The sequence below is a fragment of the Bos taurus genome, chromosome 19, assembly GCF_002263795.3.
Source record: "Bos taurus isolate L1 Dominette 01449 registration number 42190680 breed Hereford chromosome 19, ARS-UCD2.0, whole genome shotgun sequence".
NCBI lineage: Eukaryota > Metazoa > Chordata > Mammalia > Artiodactyla > Bovidae > Bos > Bos taurus.
In genome coordinates this window covers 27,548,530-27,570,470 of record NC_037346.1, presented here as the reverse complement: position 1 = coordinate 27,570,470, position 21,941 = coordinate 27,548,530, and the positions used below count along the sequence as shown (strand labels likewise).

General features: G+C 42.1%; 2 protein-coding genes across 3 annotated transcripts in view; one reads left to right on the top strand and one right to left on the bottom strand.

Moving 5' to 3' along the window:
- Positions 1-21,941, top strand: part of RNF227 (ring finger protein 227) — a 52,016-nt gene that overhangs the window by 29,100 nt on the left and 975 nt on the right. Inside the window, exons 4-5 of one of the 2 annotated variants that reach the window (XR_009491693.1) lie at positions 1,317-1,415; positions 5,942-8,247. The gene's annotated coding sequence lies outside the window, so the exon portion shown is untranslated. Of the gene's footprint in view, positions 1-1,316; positions 1,416-5,941; positions 8,248-21,941 lie in introns of those variants that run through there. The other variant, XR_009491692.1, reaches the window with a different exon arrangement.
- Positions 17,480-21,553, bottom strand: CYB5D1 (cytochrome b5 domain containing 1). Its single transcript, NM_001192138.2, has 4 exons — positions 21,335-21,553; positions 21,166-21,242; positions 20,829-21,047; positions 17,480-20,278 (listed from the first exon to the last, which is right to left on the bottom strand). Exons 1-4 carry the CDS (start codon positions 21,492-21,494, stop codon positions 20,048-20,050), a joined length of 687 nt encoding a protein of 228 aa, NP_001179067.2. The 5' UTR covers positions 21,495-21,553; the 3' UTR covers positions 17,480-20,047.

Below are 21,941 nucleotides of genomic sequence, written 5' to 3'. Positions count from 1 at the left end.
TCACCGCCTCCCCCAGCCCCCCAAACCCCCGGGCCACCCCCCTCCGAAACCCCCCCTCGGGGCCGCCGTCTGACGAGGGGGGCCAAAACCACCCTAAAAATTTTTCTTGGAAAAAAATTGAGGACTTTTTTTTTCCTTCTCTCTTCCTCCCGAGAGAACAAGAGAGCGGGATTAAAATATATATATATATATAAAAGTTTTCGACTTCTCTCTACCCCCCTCTTCGTGGCTTTAAATATATTTAAATTCTGAGGGGGGCGCTCAGAAATATTTCTCAGAGCTGAGGCACTAAGATGGCCGCCTGGAAATTATTTTTAAAACAACCCCCCCTCCAGCACCGCCACCCCCTCCATGAAGAAAGGGAGAGGGGGGAAAAATCCCCTTTTAAAACAAAATGGCTGGCTTAATATTTCATTTTTCACCCCCCCATTCTCCTCCCTGTTATACCCCCATCTCCAAGCCTCTACCCAGAAACCCACAAATTTCTCCCTTTTTTCATAACTGATTAGTGCACAGATTAATAGAGATATTTTCCTTGTGTACTGAGTGTGTGTGTGAGTGAGTGTGTGTGCGTGTTGGGGGGGGCATGAAGGATTTCTGCATAAAACAAAAATGGCTGCTGTGACTAACTCCCCCCTTATAAAAAATATTTGAGGGGGGGGCATTAATCAGTACTCATGCTCAGTCTGACATCAGCATAAATTGTTAAAGGTTAACTAGTTAGATACTAGTCCAACTAGATTTAATTTTTTTCTTTTCTTTACTAGTCTCTTCCTCCCCACCTCCCTTCTCTTAAAGAAAAGCTTTTTTTTTTTTTTTTTTTTCTGAATACTTCAGAAGGGAGTGGTTTGATGTGAAGGTTTTTTTCCCCTTCAGGCATTGAAAAGGAAAAAGATGAAATATATGTTTATATATAACTCTGTTTCTACATATCTCATTAAAGTCAAAACGCATTTAATTGTGTAGGTATCTTTTAAGTGAGAAGCGGTACTGGATTTTTTTTTTCTTTTTTTAAAAAAGTGATAGAAATCCTAGTGACTTTTGGGGGAGAGATATGAATAGATACGATGATTGAGTTTTTTTCAAAGGAGTCCATGTTTGATTCTCCCCTTTGCCCAGCCTTTTCAGTGATTTATAATGTAAATTTTATCTTCACTCTTTTCTCCTTTACCTCATCCTGCCCTCCCCCAATTACTTGAATATAAAATTCATCGGACTTGGGAAATTAATTTAGGAGTAAATAGAACAGATTTTTAGAATAAAGGAGAGTTAAGTCTGAAGATTGTGAAATTATTTTCTCTTTTCTACCATTTCAGTATATTTCCCTTCCTCCATGATCTCCAACACTGATAAAGTGGAAGAAACTGAGGTACCAAGAAACAGAAAAGTAACTGGGACTGAAAAAAAAGAAAGAGGTAGGGGATTACATTCACATTTTTCATTTGACTTTCTGACCTACGGTTTCCCACTATACGCCAATGTTTATCTTTAAAGTGATACCAGGAATCAAATGGAAGATTGAAAAGGAGTCCAAAAGTAGCTTTCTCATCCAGAGATTTGGTCATAGTAGTCATGAAATAAACGTTGCCAGTTGAGTAGTGCTTGCAAAAGAAGGAGGGCAGATAGCTCAATTCAATGCTGTTTCATTCTTGTCATCCTTTTTCTTACTACTCCAGTTTCCTCCCATATTTTTGATCTCACTTTGACCTTTCCCTTGCTTCCCAACACATGCCTGTGGAATCATTTCTCTCCTGGGTTGTTTCTCTATCTCTTGAGTATAGCTGCCAGCCATTCAGCAGCCCCTGCAGGGTTTGGAAACACCTTAAGAGGAAGGGGTGGGTAGGCAGCAACCAGAAAATAATAGTGACAGGTATATTTTTACTTACAAGGCTTAAATATTCTTTATTGATGTGCCACTCTTCAGCCCCAGCTAATGCACTTTATTGAGCACTGATTTCCATCTTCTTCTTAACCTGAACTTTGGAATTCTGCCTCAGCTCCCATATCATTCCTGTACTGAGTGTAACTCCTCTATTTCTCTTCCATTTGATTTCATTAAGTCTCCTTTCTCAGACCCTCTGTAGTAGTCCATCTGGGTATCCCCTCCTTTCTGTATATGGGCGTCCGTGTATGTGTGTCTTTATTTTTCATCGAGACTTTCTCATCCCTTGACGCTCAGGCCCTGTCACCTCTAAGTGACTTTCCATCTCTGTCTTCTTTCTGTTTACGTCTGTCTTCCTGGCTCTTGACTGCATATGCCTCTTCCTCATGTGTGCCTGACTCCCCCTCTTTCTGGCCCCTCTGCATGTGTCTGGGAAGAGTGTCCCCACGTGCATGTGGGCAGCCCTGCACATCATGGTGCGCCGCAGTCTCTCCGCCTGTGCACCCTCTCCCTCTGTGCTGAGCGCCTCTGCCTGCCTGCCACATGAACCATGAGCTGCAGGTGTGGGTGGCTAAAGGTGGCCATGTGCATCCCTGTACACACATTCATCATTCTATTGAGTGTGCTTTGCATATGGATCTGTTCATTTGCCTGATTCTCCCTCTTGTCCAACTCCTCCTCTGCCTGCCTGCATCTCCTGTTCTCTTTTCTCTCCCTACTGACCCCGTGATTTTTCTTTTCTCTCCTTGTTTCCCCCTGCCTCCCTACCTGCTTGCTCCTATTATGGTGTCTGCCTGCCTGCCTGTCTGCTCCTCCCTGACTGGCTGGCAGCCTCTTTCTCTCTCTGGTTGTCTGTCTGCTTCTCTGGCTGTTTGCCCACCACTCTCTCTGTAGCCATCTGTCTCCCCGCCTGCCTGTCTCTATCACTTTTTTAGTCTCCGTCTCTTGGTTTGTCTACTTTCCAGGCCCTACCATGGTTCCTTGTCTTGGTTTGCCTCTTATCTTGCCCTTCTACTTGTTCCTTCTCTTCTTTATGCCTGTTTAGTTCACGCTATCTCCTTGCCTCCCTTCATGTCTATCTTCTTGCTTGTCTACCCCACTTGTTTGCTGCTCTCCCACTGTTTAATGCTTTTATCTTTTCAATATGTCTGTTTATCAGCTTTTTCTCCCTAGGCTTCCCCTATCCCAATATCCCATCAGTGTTTATGGTCTCACTACCACAGACCTGTCAGTGACCCCCTTGCCCCAAAACTTGCCTTCTTGCCATAGCCCTTACCCTGCCTTCTTTTTGTGCTTGCTTCTGTTTGTTCTTTCTTTTTCTTTTTATATTTCTGGTTCCTCACATAGTCTGCCTGCCTCAATCTTTTTGCCATTTTCCCAGTCTCTCCTTGTCTTTTTGTTTTTCTGTTTTCTATCTACTTAGCTGGCTCTCATTGTCCACATCTCTGCTTGCTTTTTTTCGTTCTTTTTTTCTATCAACTTTTAAATAGTGCACACAATAGGGTGTCCCAAGTGAAGCAGTGGTAAAGAATCCCGCTGTGGTAAAGAATCGGCCTGCCGATGCAGGAGGCACAGGAGATGCGGGTTCGATCCCTGAGTGGGAAAGAGCCCCTGGAGTAGGTAATGGCAACCGACTCCAATATTCTTGCCTGGAAAATTCCATTAACAGAGAGGAACCTGGCAGGCTCAGTCTCTGGGGTCGCAAAGAGTCAGACACAACTGAGCATATGCGTGTACACACATGCACACACAGTACAAATTTTTTATAGAACTTAAAGTATTCTGTGTAAGAGTAAGCATAAGCCTCCCTCCTACCCCTTCTTCCTCTCCTCAGAGATAGTCAGTGTGCATTCCTTTGATCTTATTTGAGAGAGGAACCTATACATATATGTCTGCTTGCTTTTTGCTGTACTCCTTCCTTATTCTCTCCCAGTTTTGCTGGTTGCTTCTTCCTGTCAGTCTGTCAGTACTCCCTCCTACCTCACTGGGCTTGTCGTTCCTTGCTTCTTATCTTTTTGATTCTGTTTTATGGCACTTGTCTTTTTGATTGACTGCTTGCTAGTTACATGCTTTTACTACCAGAACCTGAGGTGTCCTTAGGAAGGGCCTGCTGTCTCCTAATATCCTATTCCGCTCTGCGTCATGAGTTATCCTGATGACTGCACAGCATTGCTGGTGAAACCATTGGTGGTACTGAAAAATACCTTATAAATATAGGAACAGTTAAGAGGTACAGATGGTTTGTATGCTGAGCTCACATGCACATGGAGTAGACAGGGTCCCGTTCTCCTTTGCCCAAGTCTATATGAATTCTGTAAAAGAATATGAATCTAGATCCTTTTAGGCTCAGCAGCACCCTTAGGCTGTTAGATCTAGACCTGTTCAAGCAGTTTGTCTTCCTCCTAGTCTAAAAGATTTTGCTTCTTGTTAAAACTTTCTCCCTTTTTCATCCTTGCTTCTGACTCCTCTCACATGTCACCTTAGAGATATTATAACTCCCTGGGGTAAGCAGAGACAACAGCCTGTATCCAGGTCTCTTCAGAAAAATGATGCTAAAATTTTTACACACAGTGCACTATTCTTTCATTTCTGCTTTTTCACTGCCTGTATTCCTGAATTTAACTGTTTCAGCCTGTTTCTCTCCTCTTTTTCCCTCTTTCTCTCTTACTTCTCTTTTCTTGGTTCTCTTTCCTCTTAACTGTCTTGGTCTCCATTCTAGCCTCTTTCTGATTGGCCACCTCCCTCTCTTCTGTCTGATTGGCTTGTATCCCTCCATCACCCCATCTGTCTGCTGGATTCTCCCTGTCTGCTTGCAGTAATATATGTGATAGCACTTTATAAATTATAAAGCAATGTGTGGTATAAAACGCTATTATCAATTTATCTCTTTTTTGTACTTACTATTTTTCTTTCTCAGCCTGCTTTCCTTCTTTCTCTCTCCCCCTTTCTGTTTGTCTGTCTGCATCCCTCTTGGTGATTTTGCCTGCCTGTGTCAGTAATCCTTTCTCTCCTTGCCAGCCTGTCTGTTTTTTTTTGCCATCCTTCTTCTCTGTCTGTTTGGTTTTTATATCTCTTCTGTGTTTACAGGTTCCTCTCCATTGTCTTTCATCTGTCCATTCTGTCTGTCCTTAGTCCTTTTGTTTATGCCTGTGTGTCTTGCTGTCTCTAGCTGCTTGTCTCCCTGCCTGTCAGTTCCAGAGTGGGCACCACTTTCTGCCTTTTTCTATCTTTCTGTACTTCAAAAAATAAAAAGAAAATAAAAAATTAAAATACCATATGACTAATTGGTAGGAGAGTTTTTTTTTTTTTTTTTTTTTTTAATGAAAAGACCATTAAGGTGAGAACAAGGAACTTAGGAGTGCAGTTGTCAAATGCAAACCAGAAATTACACGCCCACCACTGGTGCAAAAAAAAGAAAGAACAAGAAAAAAAAATTGTAAGGGACTCTGAAGCCAATAATAAGATTAAGCAAAAGCTAGAAACATCCAGAGCTATAGTTGCTAACCATTTTTGTATCATAGAAAGTTATAAACCCTTTCCCCAGAAAAATAGTATCTACACAAAATACAGCATATATGATCCTAAAACCTATGGAGCCCAGTTACAACTCTGATGTAGGAAACCAATGAGAATGATAGAGCAGAGGCATGAACTCATGCAGCAAGCAGATCAAAGGACTGAAAAAGCACTTTGCAGTCTTATGATTTTTCTACCAAACGAGATGTTAAAGCAATTCCTAGTTGTCTTTTGAAATATAAAAGTTAGTGGTAATAATGAAAGGCATGTAAATGCTGAGGATTTTCTAGGCTTAACCATGGAATTTTAAAGATAGAAGGTCATCCAAACCAGTGTTTCCCAAATGGCCAAGTAAGATTGCCACTGGTCCTTTCCTGGGAAGCCCTGTCCTTTGTTCTGCAATTATATACTTATTATATTTATATAAAATAGGTAATATGCTATATTTATATGTAACATCTGTAATATATGTATATATATCTATACATGCTAATGTATTTAACAGTATATTTATTTAAAATGTGTTTTCTAAAAATGAGGTAGATCTGTGTGGAAGGATGTCCATGATAGATTTTACAGAGAGAGAGGAAGAGAAAGGAAATGACTTTTTATGCTTTCTGTACAACTTGAAAATTTTTCAACATACAGGTACTGTTTTATAATTACAAAATATTTTTAATATCTTTCTATGAGATAATGGTGATGGATATATATGGATGGATAATGGTTTGGGTTTTGTTGCTCTTAATGTCATTATTTAGCATAATAAAAAACAATTCCATGTTGATCACTAACTTTTTTTTTTAATGTTTTACTGGTCACTGTAATCTAAAAGTCTGGGTTCTACTGCTTTAATCTAACTTTTTGATTTTGTGAAGAAAGAAATCTCAGTCCTTCATACATCATAGTCACGACTTGCCGTATTTACATGCTACCTATACTGTTATATGCATACTGTTTTTCTTTAAGTCAATTCACTTTTCTTTAACTTAAATGGTCTTTAAAAAGTAAATTTTATATTAATAAATAATCCCATAAATCCTTGATTTGATGGGTTATTATAATTTTCTCAACTTATTTTAAAATACAAATAATGATTAAAAAGTCCATAAAAATAAAAGCAACCTGCATGCTACCAGTGGTATAAGTACTGTGTTTTACGAAACATCACTTGAATTTCGTAGGTACAGAAATGGGCCCAGGAAAGGATTGCCCAAGACCAAATTAGTTGTTAGGGACAGAAGCAGAACTTGAATCTGTATCTTAAAATTTCTAGTCTGCTGTTCTTTTTTTTGTCTACTAAATGACTTCTAAATCAATGGATATTTTAGGGTTTTTTTTAAGGAAGTAATATGTAGAATTAATGGTCACAATTATTACCTTACTATCTGTTTAACAGCTCTACTACAGAACTGGCAATGGTCAGTTTAATTGTAAGTACATTACTAAATTTACATGTTTTCTGATACAGAGTTCCACCTCTTATCATCTACTCTAGAGAAACAACCATTATTACATTTGTGCATGAGGTAAAATGTACAAAGATGTTCATTACAACACTGTTTGTAATAGCAAACAATTAGAAACACTCTAAATCTCCAACAGTAATGAATAACTACACAGCAATCAAGAAAAATGAGTTACATCTACATAGTAAGATTCCTTACTGTATTATTGAATGGAAAACATGCTGTAAAACAATATAAACATTATGATATCATTTAATTTATATTCAAAGAAACTAAAAACAATACTATATATTTCAAGAGATACATTTACATGTATATAAATTCCTTTAAAAAATTCTGGACATGTACATACGAAATTGGTCTCAGTGGTTACTTTTAGGAAATAATAGTCAAGCTATTTAGCTTTATTGATAATTTTGAATTTTTACAATGTAAAAATTTATTTATTTATTTATTTATTACTTGTGTAAACAAATTTATGTAGCCTAATGGCAACACACTCCAGTATTCTTGCCTGGAGAATTCTATGGATAAAGGAGCTTGGAGGGCTACAGTCCATGGGATTGCAGAATCCTTCATGACTAAGAGATTAACACTTTCACTTTCAATGATTACATTAACAAATGAAGCCAAATGGGACAGAAAGTAGTGTGATTTCTCTGAAGAAATAATTTCCCACTCATCTCTTTAAAAAGAAAAGTATAGAAACAAAGTATAATCAGTGTGTGTAACATAGTTAAACTTTTGAGAACAACAGTGAGGTTCTAGTTTTAAAACTAACTAAAATATTAAGGGTAGAAAAGAAAGTTATAGAAGAGCATATATTTGATGAAAGGGGGAAAAATGTGAATTTTCATAGAATATTCCTAGAGGAATACACAAGAAACTGTAGTTAGTCATTACCCCTGGGAAGGGAAACATTTTTTCATTGTGCATCTTTTAAAGCAACTTGAAAAATTTTAGTGACCAAGGGATTAGTTAGGAGGATGGAAGAGAACCGTTTGAGGTCAGACATAAACATACAAAAAAGTTAAGGATATGTCGTAGTAAAGATAAAGTTCAGAGAAAAGAGCTCTTAGGGAGGCAAGGATTTTCAGATGTAGTTGTACTTGAAGTAGGCCCCAAAAGATAACTAAGATTTATGTGGTAGAGAGGAGGAAGAGCAGTTTTAAGTTGAGTAGGAAAGTATTTAGCAAGTAGTATGTGGACCTCATTTATCTAGTAAGTTCATGATAGGTTTTTAATTTTAAAAATATATGTATTATTGAGAACTATTTCACAGGTTCAAAAGAGTATGTATCACATATATCAAACACAGAAAATGTTAAAATGAACACATGTATCCAGTATTAGTTTAATAAATATAGCATTAGTAATGTCTTTATTTTTAAAATATTTGTGTATTTATTTATTTGGCTGTGTCGGGTCTTAGTTGCAGCATGTGGGATCTTTCTGTGGGGAATGTGCTCAGTAGTTGAGGCTCACAGGCTTAGCTGCCCCACAGCATGTGGGGATCTAAGTTCCCTGACCAAACCCAGGTCTCCTGCATTGGAAGGTGGATTTTTAACCACCAAACCACCAGGGAAGTCCACGTTAGAAATATCTTCAAAGCCTCATAGTGGTCTTCCTTTCCTACCCTATCCTACCAGGATCCTGAATTTTGTGTTATCATTCACTTGCTTTTTCTCTATGATTAGTTCCATTCCGACCTGTAACTTTTTTCTTTTTAATTTAAGTATAGTTGATTTACAGTGTTTCAGGTATACAATAAGAACTTTGCTGGCAGTCCAGTAGTTAAGACTCCAAGTTTCCAATGCTGGGAGCACCAGTTTGATCCTTGGATGGGGAACTAAGATCCCACAAAATATATAAACAAAAAGCCTACTACACTCAGGTGTACAGCAAAGTGATTCAGTTATAAATATATATATATTCTTTTCAGATTATTTTCCATTACAGGTTATTATTATAAGATATTGAATATAGGTCCCTGTGCTATATACAATAGTTCCTTGTTGTTAATCTGTTTTATATATAGTACTGTGTATCTGTTAATCCCAAATTCCTAATTTATCCCTCCTCCCACCTGGAACTTCTTAATTTTGAAAAATTTCAACAGAAAAGTTGGAGTACAATGAATATCCACTTACTTTTCACTTTTAGATTTACTAATTTTTAACCTTTTGCCACAATGACAGGATTACATGAGCAAATGCTTATGATCTAATGTTAATTGCATAAAACAATATAAAGTCATATATGTAGTATAGTCATGACTATGTAGGAAAATATTGGAAGGAAGTGGTTAATATGTTAATACTCGTTTCTACTGAGTGATAGGAATAAGTGATTTTTGGTTTATATTTTTATGTTCTTCTACCTGAAATTTTCTGTAAACAACACATATTCTATATGTGTTAACAGAAAAAAAATTTTTAATTTGTTTTAAAAATTAATTTTAAAAATACATGGAAGGAGAATAGGAGACAGTATCAAACATTCGTTCATAAAGTTTGGTAGTCCCAAAAAGTTAGTTTAAAACACAGTAATATGAAAAATAAACCTGGGTTCAGAAGTTGTACATCACTGACTCAATGGACATGAGTTTGAGCGAACTCTAGGAGATAGTGAAGGACAGGGAAGCCTGGTGTGCTTCAATCCTTGGGGTCACGGAGAGTTGGACATGACTTAGTGACTGAACAGCAACACAGACCTTATATCTGAAGGAATCTAATTCTTTTTCTCCAGGGTTGTTTCCAGATTCACCCATCTTCTGTGCAAAAGCCCCTATTTCTTTAAGGCTCCAGTAGTCTGACTGTTAGACCCCTCCACTTCTCTCCCTGGCTGTCATCTGCTTTCCTCCTTTATTGAAGACTGACCCCTGGCTCCATCCTGCCCTTGATATCCTATCTAGAGATCTTTCTCACCATTCCACTTTTCTCTCCCACCTCTAGGAACTAGTAAATTCTTACCTCTTCTGAAAAAAATAGTACTTCTTCTGAAATATTAAATTCAAGCCTCTTACTTTGGCTACAGCTTTCTATCCTTCCAGCTCTCTCTTCTACTCACTATTCTTGGACCTATGAGACCCTGTAACACCTGAATTCTTCCATTTTGTCCTAATCAGCTCCACCATGTCCTCATATGCTTCTGGGAGACAGATCATCAGATGAGAACTCCCTTGAAATACTGACACTAAAACTACATATTTAATTGTATTCATATTCGTCCTTTCCTCCTTCCTGTTCTGTCCAAAACTAATACCTACACTTGGGCTCCCAGCCTTGCCACCTTCCCAGCTATAATGATTAACAGTGATCCCCTAACTCTCCTTTGTCTCCCATTCTACTTGCTCCTTGCCAACCATATTTATTTTCTTTCTCTTAACAATATAGGTTTTTAAAATATTTAATTTATTTGGCTGTGCCAGGTCTCAGTTGTGGCATGCGGGATCTAGTTATCTGAACAAGGATTAAACGCAGCCCCCTGCATTGGGCATACGGAGGCTGGGCCACTGGACCACCACAGAAGTTCCCCCCAACCACATTTAAATGTATTCAAATCTCAACTAACTTTAAAAGAGACACTCTGGCCCCTTTAGCTGCCACCCTACCTCACTACTATGCCCACTCATAGCCACACTTCCTGAAAGAATTCTCTGTACTCAAATGGTCTACCTTACTTGCCTGCTCATTTTCCAACCCTCTGCCCAGCCTCTCTTTGAAAACTTCTTTCATAAGATAACCAACAACCTGGTTACTAAATTAAGAGGACATTTCTGAGTTCTTAACTTGAACACCTGCTTCTTGAAAGAGCTTTTATGATCTGTGTGAGTCTGGGATCCCGCATCTGCTCATCCTTCTATTGCTGCCTTTTACCTAAAACCTTTTCTTTGCTCTTCATTGAGAAAGGAGATACCTTGGAAGAAAAGGAAGGGACTTTCCTGGCAGTCCAGTGGTTGGGACTCTGCACTCCCGGCAGAAAAAAAAAAAAGGAAGATTTATCGCCAAACTCTTATCTTTGTCTTCTCCCAGTTTCTGTCCTTGCTGCACCACTTGCAGGATCTTAGTCCCTCATCAAGGGATCAAACCTCCTTCCTCGGCAGTGAAAGCACAGAGTTCCAACCACTGGACTGCCAGGGAATTCCCTTCCATTTTCTTTTAGACCTGCTTTGATTGATCACTATGATGGAAACTGAATATAACAATTCTATACAAAATAGCAAAAACTAAACATCTTTTCCTCTTTCACAGTGCCTGTTTAACAATTTCTCGATAGTTTCTTACTGACTGGCCAGCCAGGATGCCTCACTTTCCATCGGTTGTTAAGCCCTGGCTGTTTGAGCAGAACCGCCCTGACACCTTTCCTGCAGAGCCCCAAGCTGTCCTCCTGCTCCTTTGCCTGCTCGTAGGCCCTTTCACCACCTAGCTCTCTGGATAGGAAGAGTAATTTTAATTTCAGAGTAAACTGGATGTGATTAATAAAATTAATTTTTAAAAAATTCCATGTTCCAAAACTGTATAACTCCTAATAGGTGTTACATAGCCAAGTAAGGAAGAATTTGAGCTCTGGGTTCAGGTAGCATCTGAAATTAAGTTCTGCCACTTACTAACAGTGACCCTGGGGAAGCAGCTTATCCCACGCATCTCAGCTCTCTTATCTGTCAAGCAGGGATATAAGTGCTTGCTTCACCGGGCTGCAGCGAAGATCAGTGAGCTAACTTACATAAGGCACTGGCTGTAAGGCACTTGGTAATAGGTAGGTAGTGTTCTAAACAGTCGCGTGTACTATTAGCCATTTCTCACTTCAGAGAGATCCACTTAAGATGCTTGTAAGGTGTGTGGTTTCACGACCTGGGTTATACACAGCACCTTAAACTGAAGGAGCAAAGGGCTGACTTTAAGTATTCCTGTTCCCAACAGTTGGCTCCATTTCCTCACTTTTCCTCTGCTTTATTTAAATAAGCTCAGTTCTGGTGTCATGTGAAACAAACCACATTTTACTATGCTCAGTTCTCCTCGGAGAAGGCAATGGCACCCCACTCCAGTACTCTTGCCTGGAAAATCCCATGGACGGAGGAGCCTGGTAGGCTGCAGTCCATGGGGTCACTAGAAGTCAGACATGACTGAGCGACTTCACTTTCACTTTCATGCGTTGGAGAAGGAAATGGCAACCCACTCCAGTGTTCTTGCCTGGAGAATCCCAGGGATGGGGAAGCCTGGTGGGCTGCCGTCTCTGGGGTCGCACAGAGTCGGACACGACTGAAGCGACTTAGCAGCAGCAGTTCTCCTAATGAAGGCACAAACACTGTTGTTAGGTTGGAAACCAGTTAGTCACAGACATAGTCTACTAATTTTCCAATCATGACAGAAGTTACCTGGATGCTAAATAATGTCGAATCTCAGGAAATCCCAAGGAAAGCATTCATTAGTAAATAAGGAATGGATCGCATAAGGAAAGGGAAAGAAAACGAAAAATCTTGAGTGTCTGTCCCAAGGACCTTTTATACTGCTAGGCGTTTCCCCATACCTTATCATATTCAATCTTCTCAACAACAGTATAAACAACAGTATAAGGTAACTTCTTTTTAAGGGACCATAACCTGGTTTATGCCTGTTGTCCTTAGTGCATCTCTACTGCTTCGGTTCATGTTTTGTGATTGAAGAAATGGAACCTAAATGAAGGATATTCTGTGTGTAGTTAAGAAGCCAGAAAGCTCCTTCCTCTGCAGCTGGAATTCTGTGAAGACCTCATTCATGCCTCATCCATCTACCATCTTCTCTAAGGCACCACTGTTTTGCTGTCGCTAAATCTGTGGATGCTCAAGTTCTCCTTACTTGACTGTGTGACGTTTCACACTGTTGACTGTTCTCTCCTCTCAAATACTGTCTTTGGCTTCACCAGCACCATTTTCCAGGGTCTCTCTTAACCACTTCGGTTCATCCTTCTGAGTTTCTTCTCATCCTCCCCCTTAGATACTGTTCCTCCCAGGCCTTCCATGTAGATCACACTTTATTCTTGAAGTGATTTCATCTTTGACTTTGGTAATAGTTACTGCTGATAATTTAACTCTATTCAGGATCTCATACCACATACCTGGTAAGATCTGGATATCTGTTTTTTCCATGCTCCAGAGTTACTTCAGACAGCTAACTAAAAACACACGATCTTCCTTGCCCGTGAAACCCTCCTTCCAATCATTTCCCTCCTCTGTCAGTGGACTCATGATCCTCTTGGTCACCCAGGCCAGAAACTTGGGTGTCATCCTTGACTCCTCCCCCTGCCTCAGACCCTTCCCAATAAAATACTGGGTTGTGCAATTCTCTCTTGAGTTCATCTTCTCTGACCTCCACGGCCACAAACTTCACGCCAGCCACCTTCCCTCTCTTCCCTGGACTGCCGTAACGGCATCGTCTCCCTGTCTCCACTTTGTTCTTTTTCTCCCCTCCCATCCATTCTCTCTTGACATTGTAGTCAAGTCACCTTTTCAAAAATGCAATTCTGATCATGACAGTATCCTTATAAAACCCTTAACTCCAACTTGTATGCTTGAAAGGGTGAATTTTATAGTATGTGAACCATATCTCAATTAAGAAAAACAAAAACAAAAAACCTGGTTTACAAAGTCTCACAGGACCTGTTCCGGCCTCAATGCCTCTTGCCCACCCTCTTCAGGCCTCCCGTCTCTTGTCAGTCTCCTCTTGGTTTACCGTTCTGCACTTCCTTCTGCCTCTGAGCTCTCCACACAACCTCACCTCTAAACGATGTACTCTCTGCTGTCTATTCTTCCTCCCACCCTCTCACCTCTTCACTTGGCTACTTCCTCCTTGTCCTTCCAGTCTCACCTGGAGATGATGCCTCTCCAAAAAGCCTTTCGTGATCTCCCCAGACTGGGATTAGATACTCCTAAAGCATTTCATACTTAGCCCTTTTGTAGTATTTGTAACATTGTATGTGTTCACTTTATGAATGTTGGATAACTGCTCTGGGTTGAGCATGGCGCTGGGTGCTGGATATTGATCATGTCTCTGTTCCCCTGGGGCTTATACTCTAAAAAGGGAGGAATATGGACATTAAAGAACAAATTACCCTAGGTATTTTTATTGTAATTATGATGTTTCATGGCATCCTGAGTGGGTGTGATCAAAGAGTTGACATAATTGAAGGGACCAGGGAAGACTTCTCTGAAAAAGTGACATTTAAGCAAAGACTTTAAGGGCAGCTGGTGGCCAAGTGATGAGTGGAGGGTGGTGTTCATACAGAGGGCCAAGTGATGAGTGGAGGGTGGTGTTCATAGAGAGGGCCAAGTGATGAGTGGAGGGTGGTGTTCATGCAGAGAAACAGCATGGTAGAAGGCCCTGGCAGAAAGGAGCTTGGAGTGTCAGAAACTGATAAAAGAGGACCCTGGGGGAGGTGGGGCAGGGGAGGGAGGGAGTGGGTGTTTCAGATGAGCAGATGCAGACTATTATATATGGGGTGGACAGAGAACAGGGTCCTACTGTATAGTGCAGGGAACTATGTGCAGTGCCCTGTAATAAGCCGTAATGGAAAAAATGAAAAGAATATACATACACACATATATATAGATAGGTATATGGGGCTTCCCAAGTGACACTAGTGGTAAAGAACCTGCTTGCCAATGCAGGAGACATAAGAGACGTGGGTTCAGTCCCTCAGGAAGATCTCCTGGAGGAGAGTATGGCAACCCACTCCAGTATTCTTGCCTAGAGAATCCCATGGACAGAGGAACCTGGGGGGCTACAGTCCATAGGATCTCCGTGTGTATATAACTGAACCACTTGCTATGTAGTAGAAATTAACACAATGTTGTAAATCAACTTCAATAACATAGATGTAAAATTTTAAAAAGAAGAGTCTGGAAGAGCCAGATCATGCAGGGCCTTGAAGACAATAGTAAAGGCCTTTGAAGACTTTAAACAGGGGAACTTTAAAAGCTTCCCCCTAAGGACCTGCTGTGTAGCACAGGGAACTCTACTCAATATTCTGTAATGACCTATATGGGAAAAGAATGTAGAGTGGATACATGTATATGTGTAACTGATCCACTTGGCTGTACACCTGAAACTGACACACATTTTGTTCAGTTCAGTTCAGTCTCTCAGTCGTGTCTGACTCTTTGTGACCCCATGGACTGCAGCATGCAAGGCCTCCCTGTCCATCACCAACTCCCGGAGTTTACTCCAACTCATGCCCATTGAGTCGGTGATGCCATCCAACCATCTCATCTCTGTTGTCCCCTTCTCCTCCCGCCTTCAATCTTTCCGAGCATCAGGGTCTTTTCAAATGAGTCAGCTCTTCACATCAGGTGGCCAAAGTATTGGAGTTTCAGCTTCAACATCAGTCCTTCCAATGAATATTTAGAACTGATCTCCTTTAGGATGGACTGGTTGGATCTCCTTGCAGTCCAAAGGACTCTCCAAGAGTCTTCTCCAACACCTCAGTTCAAAAGCATCAGTTATATGCCAGTAAAAAATAAACAAACAAAATACTTCCCTTGGCTGCTTTGTACAAGTGGAAGCAAGATGACCAGTTAAGGGGTTCACAAACTTCTATGAATCTCCCACTATCCTGTAAGCTCCTTGAGGGCAGAAGTTACATCTTACTATTTAGTGTATTTACAGAGTCCAGTATTGTGCCTGATATATCAGCAGATGCTCAGTATTGGGTTAATGAATTGAAGTGGATGTTGGAACCAGGATTCCAACTTTGGTTTTCAGAAAGACTCAACACCCCACTGCTACCCAAGACTGACTGGATGTCCCTCCTTTTGCCTCCAGGGCATCTGTGGTCAACTGTATTTTCCAAAAATGGTCACAATAATAACTCACATCCAACATGTTTTTATTACAGTGTGACTTTGACTCTTCCCACTGAGAAGTGAGGCCTAGTTCCTTCCCCTTGAATTTGAAGTGAGGTTATAAAAACTGCTTGAGCTTCCTCCTGGTTCTCTTGGGAGACTTGCTCTTGGAACCGAGCTACCATGCCTTGAGGAAGCCCACCCAAGCTGAGAAGGGGCCCTCATGGAGAAGAGCCCATAGATAGCATCAACTTTACAGCTGTTTGCAAGTAAGCGATTTTCAAAGTGAATTATCCAGCTTCCAGTCATCTACCAGTTGACACCTTATGGAGTGAAAATGAGCTGTCCCCACTGAACCCTGCCCAAGTTACAGACTCAGCAAAATAAATGATGGTGGTTGTTTGAAGCCACTTAAGTTTGGGCATAGTTTTAAGCAACAGCAGGTGACTGGAACAGTGGCCTATGTTTGTCATGCAGGAAGGTGATGCCACTCAGCGTGGCCTATTACTATCTTGTTTCAAAGACTGTCTTGTATCAGGTTGAAGTAGAGCATTGAGGCAGGTGACAGGAATCCTGGGACCACATCGTATTGTCACCTTTGATATTTTACTTTTGGGGTCTTTATGATTGTGCTTATGTGTGTACTATTTCAGGGTCAGGGGCTGGGCCATTTTGAGACTCCGATGGAAATTACAACACTTTTCTCCAAAATAATACACATCTCCATCTCTGCACATGCAGACATAAACACATACACACAATATTTAGAAATCATTTCTGCAGGCCCAGGCTAATTGTGATTTGCCGTAATTTTGTCCTTTACCATTCATTTATCTTTTTCATGTGTGCATGTTGTAGCCCATTAAGTGAGCAAACTTCCTGCAAAGGATATGTGCATCTAGTGACTGAGGCTTGTGGGAAATATTCGCCAGGTGAATTCTTTGAAGCTGCAGTGATCTACTTAGGATAGGAAACTGTTCTTTCAATATACCACCCCCACCCCACCTCCCTCCAAAACAAGAGACCCTCACAGAAGGACCTGAAGCCTACATTCATGTTCTATTTAGAATCTAGGTTTTAGGAACAGGCATTATTTACATACTCTTCATGCAAATATCCAGTCTTGGATATCTAGAGAACCAAGGTAGTGCCCAGTAGAAAGGTGTATACAAACAAAACAAAACCCACTAAGAATAAATGAACATACTCTATTATCTGAAAAATTTGTGATCTTTATCCCTTTCATAGTTCTGTGCCTCACTGTGCCTGTACACACCCACTCCTGTAATCAGACCCCCTTCATGGCCTATCCCATGAGTTTTATTTCTCAAACTACACTCCTTTTCTGGCATGTGCTTATGAAAAAAATTAAAAACAGGAACAAACCTAATGCTAACAGAATAGTGGCCATGTTGTTTTCTCTTTTTTTCTGATCCTTTCCTTCCACCTATGCATTTCCATGGGCCACCTTTAATTCTAACCTGTTCAGAAGTTGGAAGTGTTTTTCCTCATCCAGGCCCCTCTCCCTTCACTCTATAGGTGACTACAGCCACCTGGTGGCCATATAGAGAAAAGACAGGTCAATTGCCCCAAAAAATCTCTGTGAGGCGAAGAACTTCTATGGAGTAACTTTTGGTCTTGGATCTATGGCGAGCAAGGAAAGAAACCAGTGGATAGAGATTATAGTTCAGGACCCAGACATCCTATTTCTTGGTTGCGTCTTGCCCCGCAGGACACAGCATCCATCCACTAGTTATTACAGGCAGAGGAATTCACTTAACATTTGAGTTCATTCATCAAAATTTATTGCGCAGCAACTGTGTGCCCAACACTGGGAATACAGTAGTGAACAAGATGGACATGCTATCTGCTCTTGTGAGCTTACAATCTAGCAGCCAGCCAGCCAATTACATCCATAATGTTAACATTACTATTGTAATAAGCACTCTGAAATAGGCCTGGTGCTAAGAGAAGATTTAACAGAAAGTCTTGACCTACATGGAGAAATCAGACAAGGTTGCTGTGAGGAAGAAACACTTTTAGCAAGGTGGGAAATGGAAGAGTGTCACAAGCAGGGAGAACAGCTTGTGTGCTGGCTCTGAGGCAGAAAGGCGTTTAGTAAACAGAAAGCCAGCCAGTGTGACTGGGAGGTAGGGAATGAAGATGGGATGATGCCAGGTAGAGGCTGATTTATGCAAGGTCTTTGGATTTAGGATTTTATTCCAGAAGTAACTGGAAGCCCCTGAGATATCTGCAGGAGGAAAGTTAGATTTGTTTAGGTTTGTTTTCCAGAGCTCACTCTGCTCTGTGTGGAGGCTGTTGTTTAGTCACTAAGTCGTGTCCGACTCTTTGCAACCGCATGGACTGCAGCCTGTCAGGCTCCTCTGTCCATGGGATTCTCCAGGCAAGAATACTGGAGTGGGATGCTATTTTCTTCTTCAGAGGATCTTCCTAATCCAGGAATCGATCTGCATCTCCTGCATTGGCAGGTGGATTCTTTACCACTGAGCCACCAGGGAGGACAGAAGTGGATATGGGAGGACTGGTTAGGAAGCATTCCAGACCAGAAGTAATGACAGCTTTGAGAAAAGCAGATGGATCCCAGAGATATTTAGGTGATATAATCTGCTTGGAGAGTGACTGTGTGTGAGGACAGAGATGTGTGTCTGGCAAAAGGTACTGAAGTAGGAAATTTGGGCAGAGGGGCAAGTCTGGGCAGATCCCATAGGCACAGGCCCTAAGGCCAAGGCTAGAGCAACAGCATAGTTTTGGTTCTCAAATAGAACTGAGCAAACAAGATATACATGAAACAGCTGCAGAGCTGATGAAACATCAAAATGATTCAGATAATTCATGGATTCTGTCATTACATGGGACTGAATGGAAGCTGTCTCACAGTGAATTCAGACACTGCTGAAGCCAAAGGTGGACACAGATGTCCCCACCTCTATCCGTGCTGTTCTTAATCAGCCCCTCAGCATGCTCCTGTGTAGCCCACCCACTGTCTCCTAGGGGGCCATCTTCCAGGAAGATGCACTAACATCTCCCTGCTTCCTTTTTTGCCTGAAACTGTCAAGAAATTCACTTGTTATTCTCATTTCCCCTTCCATGCTTAGGTCACAGCGGACTAAATCTGGCCCCTGCCCTCCATGGTTCTCTTTTGAGAACTTAGCTTAGTTGACTTAGCTTCTCTCTTTGCATCACCCCTGTCAAGCCCCTTCTTGCAGAGTCACCATCTGGCAAGGCCAACCCCATCTTCCTCACCTTCCTGTCAGAGGCACAGACCCATCATGAATATATACATGCTGATGCTTCCTTTTTGTACCGCATCCAAAGTGGCCTATCCAGTGGCCCTTTCCCATTCTCGTTTTCCTGGAGTCAGTGTATACCCACCTCTGTGCCTCAGAAGAGTCAGGAAAGGTTTGCTGTGGGTTTAACCATGAAGTAGCCTCAACAGCTGTTATTTAGCTGACACTTAGCCTTCCCTGTGTCCTCTCTGCCACAGGAGAACTCTGCTAACTCCCTTCCAGAGGTAATAACTCCAACAAACAAAAAAACCACACCATGGCTGACTACACAATAGGCCTATAGGTTCCCATTATGCAGTAAGCTGGGACACTGACATATTCTCTTCCTATTGAAAAGAAAATGGACTTTGGAATTGGGAAGACCTGCATTTACATTCTGGTTGCGAACTAGTGTACCTTCTGTGCAATTAAGCTTCTTGCTAAGCTTCAGAAGATTTATCTGTAGAACGGTGGGAATGATATCTGTCTTATGGGTAGTTATATTAAATGAGCATATATAGCATAATATTTGGCCTGAATTACCTGGTGACCATTCACTTCCCCTCTTCCTCTTCGGTTTCAGCTGCAAATACTATTCAGAAGAAAGACTAACCAGTTTTGTGTGGCCAGTGGCAGACATCTCCTCTTCCTGTCTTTGTAAATTCCATCTTTCTGCAGCCATGCCATTTCCATCATTGCCAGAAAAGTTCTTCCATCCCTCATCCCTGTGTAGAACTTCTCTTTCTCTTACTATGGAAAAGTTCTGCCTGAGCTAAGATACTTTATTTCTTCTACATCTCCCTGATCTAAGATACTTTATTTTCTTGTATCATTCCTAAAAATGAATCCACTTCTAGCATTCTCCCTAGCTTTCTCAGAGTAAATGCTAATGAACCTGAGGAACAGGATCTTTACACTTCAGTAGGGCATGGGAACCTCATGCCAGCTCCCAGAGTGGAAAGAAGGTCTAGGTCCAGGCATGGCCCCTCCCCATCCCCACCTCTTTTCCTCCAGGGCACAGAAAGCGCTAAATTCCAAATCTGTCTTGAGTCTACAGGAGCATACACCTCCCATCCTATAGTTCTGTGAGGTCATCATTGAAGTACAGCAGTACTGCAGGTGTGTAAAGTGTACTGTCCATATTGAGATAATCAAATTCTTCCTGCTGATCCTGGATCCCATTCTCCTCCAGAGTATAATCCATGTTCAGATTCTTGCCATCATATTTCCACGTGTAGCTGGCAGCATGTGCATTATAGGGGAGATAGCGGTGTAGTATTTCCCACATCGATTCCAGGGCCCCCACCTGGAGAACACGAAAGCACCCCACCCCAGAATTCTGGGTGGAACACACACACACACACACACACACACACACAAGGCCAGAAGCCCAAAAGGCGACAGAGCCGGGGTTAGAGTGTTTCCCTTGGCAGATACAGCAGCTTAAGGCACTCCAGGGTCCCAGAAATAAACTTGAAGCTCCAGCATGCAATGAATGGCCCCCGAGTCCTATCTGCCTTTGTGGCAGCCACTTCTAATAAACAGATGGCCCAAACGTCACTGCCCTGACCTCATCCCCACAATAAAGTAGACTATTAAGAGTGCACTTGGAACTGCTGTACAAAAACTCAGCAAGAAAGAGCTTCTGGGGACCACCATCACTAAGATGTACAAACTGTCGCCCTGCGCTCAAATTCCCAGCCCCCAGGACCCAGGTAACCTTTCCTCTGTTACCCCTAAAAGGGAAGAAAACACAGCTTCCATTGACTGTGGAGAGCTGCTGGCCTGCAGAGCTGTTTGGAGTTTTGCTGGGGTTCTTAGTTCCCTTTATCCTGCCCCCAGGCACCAGTTCTCACCTCCAGTGTGTGCTCTTGCGACGTGAGCGTGTTAATGATGCGGATATTCCGGGTCTTGGAGGACAGCCGCCCCACCTCATAACGCGACCCTTGCCACCAAGGCGTCCCGAAATCATTGGCCCAGTCCGAACGGGGTAGCTGAGGCGGCACGTGCAGAAAGCGGCCCCGGGGGGTGCGGTATCTCAGGGAACCGGTCAGCGGATCTATGTGCTTGCGGATCTTTAAAGCAGAGGAGGACGGTGGGAGCAGTCACTATCTCGGGCTCTGGTTGGCCTCTATTTTTCCTCTTCAACCCTCCAGCGCCTCCTCCCTTCAGCCCGTTTCCAGAAGAACTCACGTCTCTGGTTTTCGGATCAAACCAGTGGCTGATATCCTGGCCCGCCACTTCCACGATGGGTTTCAACAGCAAGTCTCCTGGGAAGGAGCAGCCGCCGTCAGTGCTAGCCATCCAAGAACCAAACACCCCCGAGCACACCCCCGACGCTGGCCCAAAGTGTGGCCCTTACCCTTGTACTCCTGTGCCAACGGGGTTAGGTTGTACACGTTTCCCAGGTAAGACACCCAGAGGTCTTCCGGCTGGTTATGTTGGGCCACCTCGGCCGGCGTGAAATAGCGACGTTGAAAATACTCAAAGTTTGGCCCGGCCACTAGGCCCCGGCTTGGCATAGCTCTTGCTCTATTGCTCACTGACTTTAGTTGCTTCCTTGCTTTTCAGCGCGCACGCACTACTGCATCCTCCCTCGTCCGGTAGCTAAGGCGAGTGCGTTTATCCGCTGACATGGAAACCATTATTCCTTTCCGGCCACCGTCCTCTGAGATTAAACGCTGTACAAGCAAAGAGGGGCGTGGGCTGCGGGTACTCATGGGAAACGTAGTCCGATCCCGGCGTTCAAGTAGTTGTGTCCTCAGGATGTCCGAAGAAAGAGAACACACTCCGTTTTAACTTATTCAGTGGTCTGGGCTACAGGGACTCTTTAGGACAGACTATCTCGCGAGGCAGAGGAAAAAAACGAAGGGGAGGAGTGTAATTATGAAATTGTCGCTAAATTCCAGTGAGACCGGTAAGAAGCTAGATAGTTGAAAAATTCTCGCGATATCTTAATACGTCTGGCG

Coding starts and splice junctions, on each gene's coding strand:
- CYB5D1 (NM_001192138.2), bottom strand. CDS start 21,494: ATGCCAAGCCGGGGCCTAGTGGCCGGGCCAAACTTTGAGTATTTTCAA. Junction 21,243..21,334: donor GTTGGCACAGGAGTACAAGG/GTAAGGGCCACA, acceptor GCTCCTTCCCAG/GAGACTTGCTGTTGAAACCC. Junction 20,279..20,828: donor CGCAAGAGCACACACTGGAG/GTGAGAACTGGT, acceptor CGTGTTCTCCAG/GTGGGGGCCCTGGAATCGAT.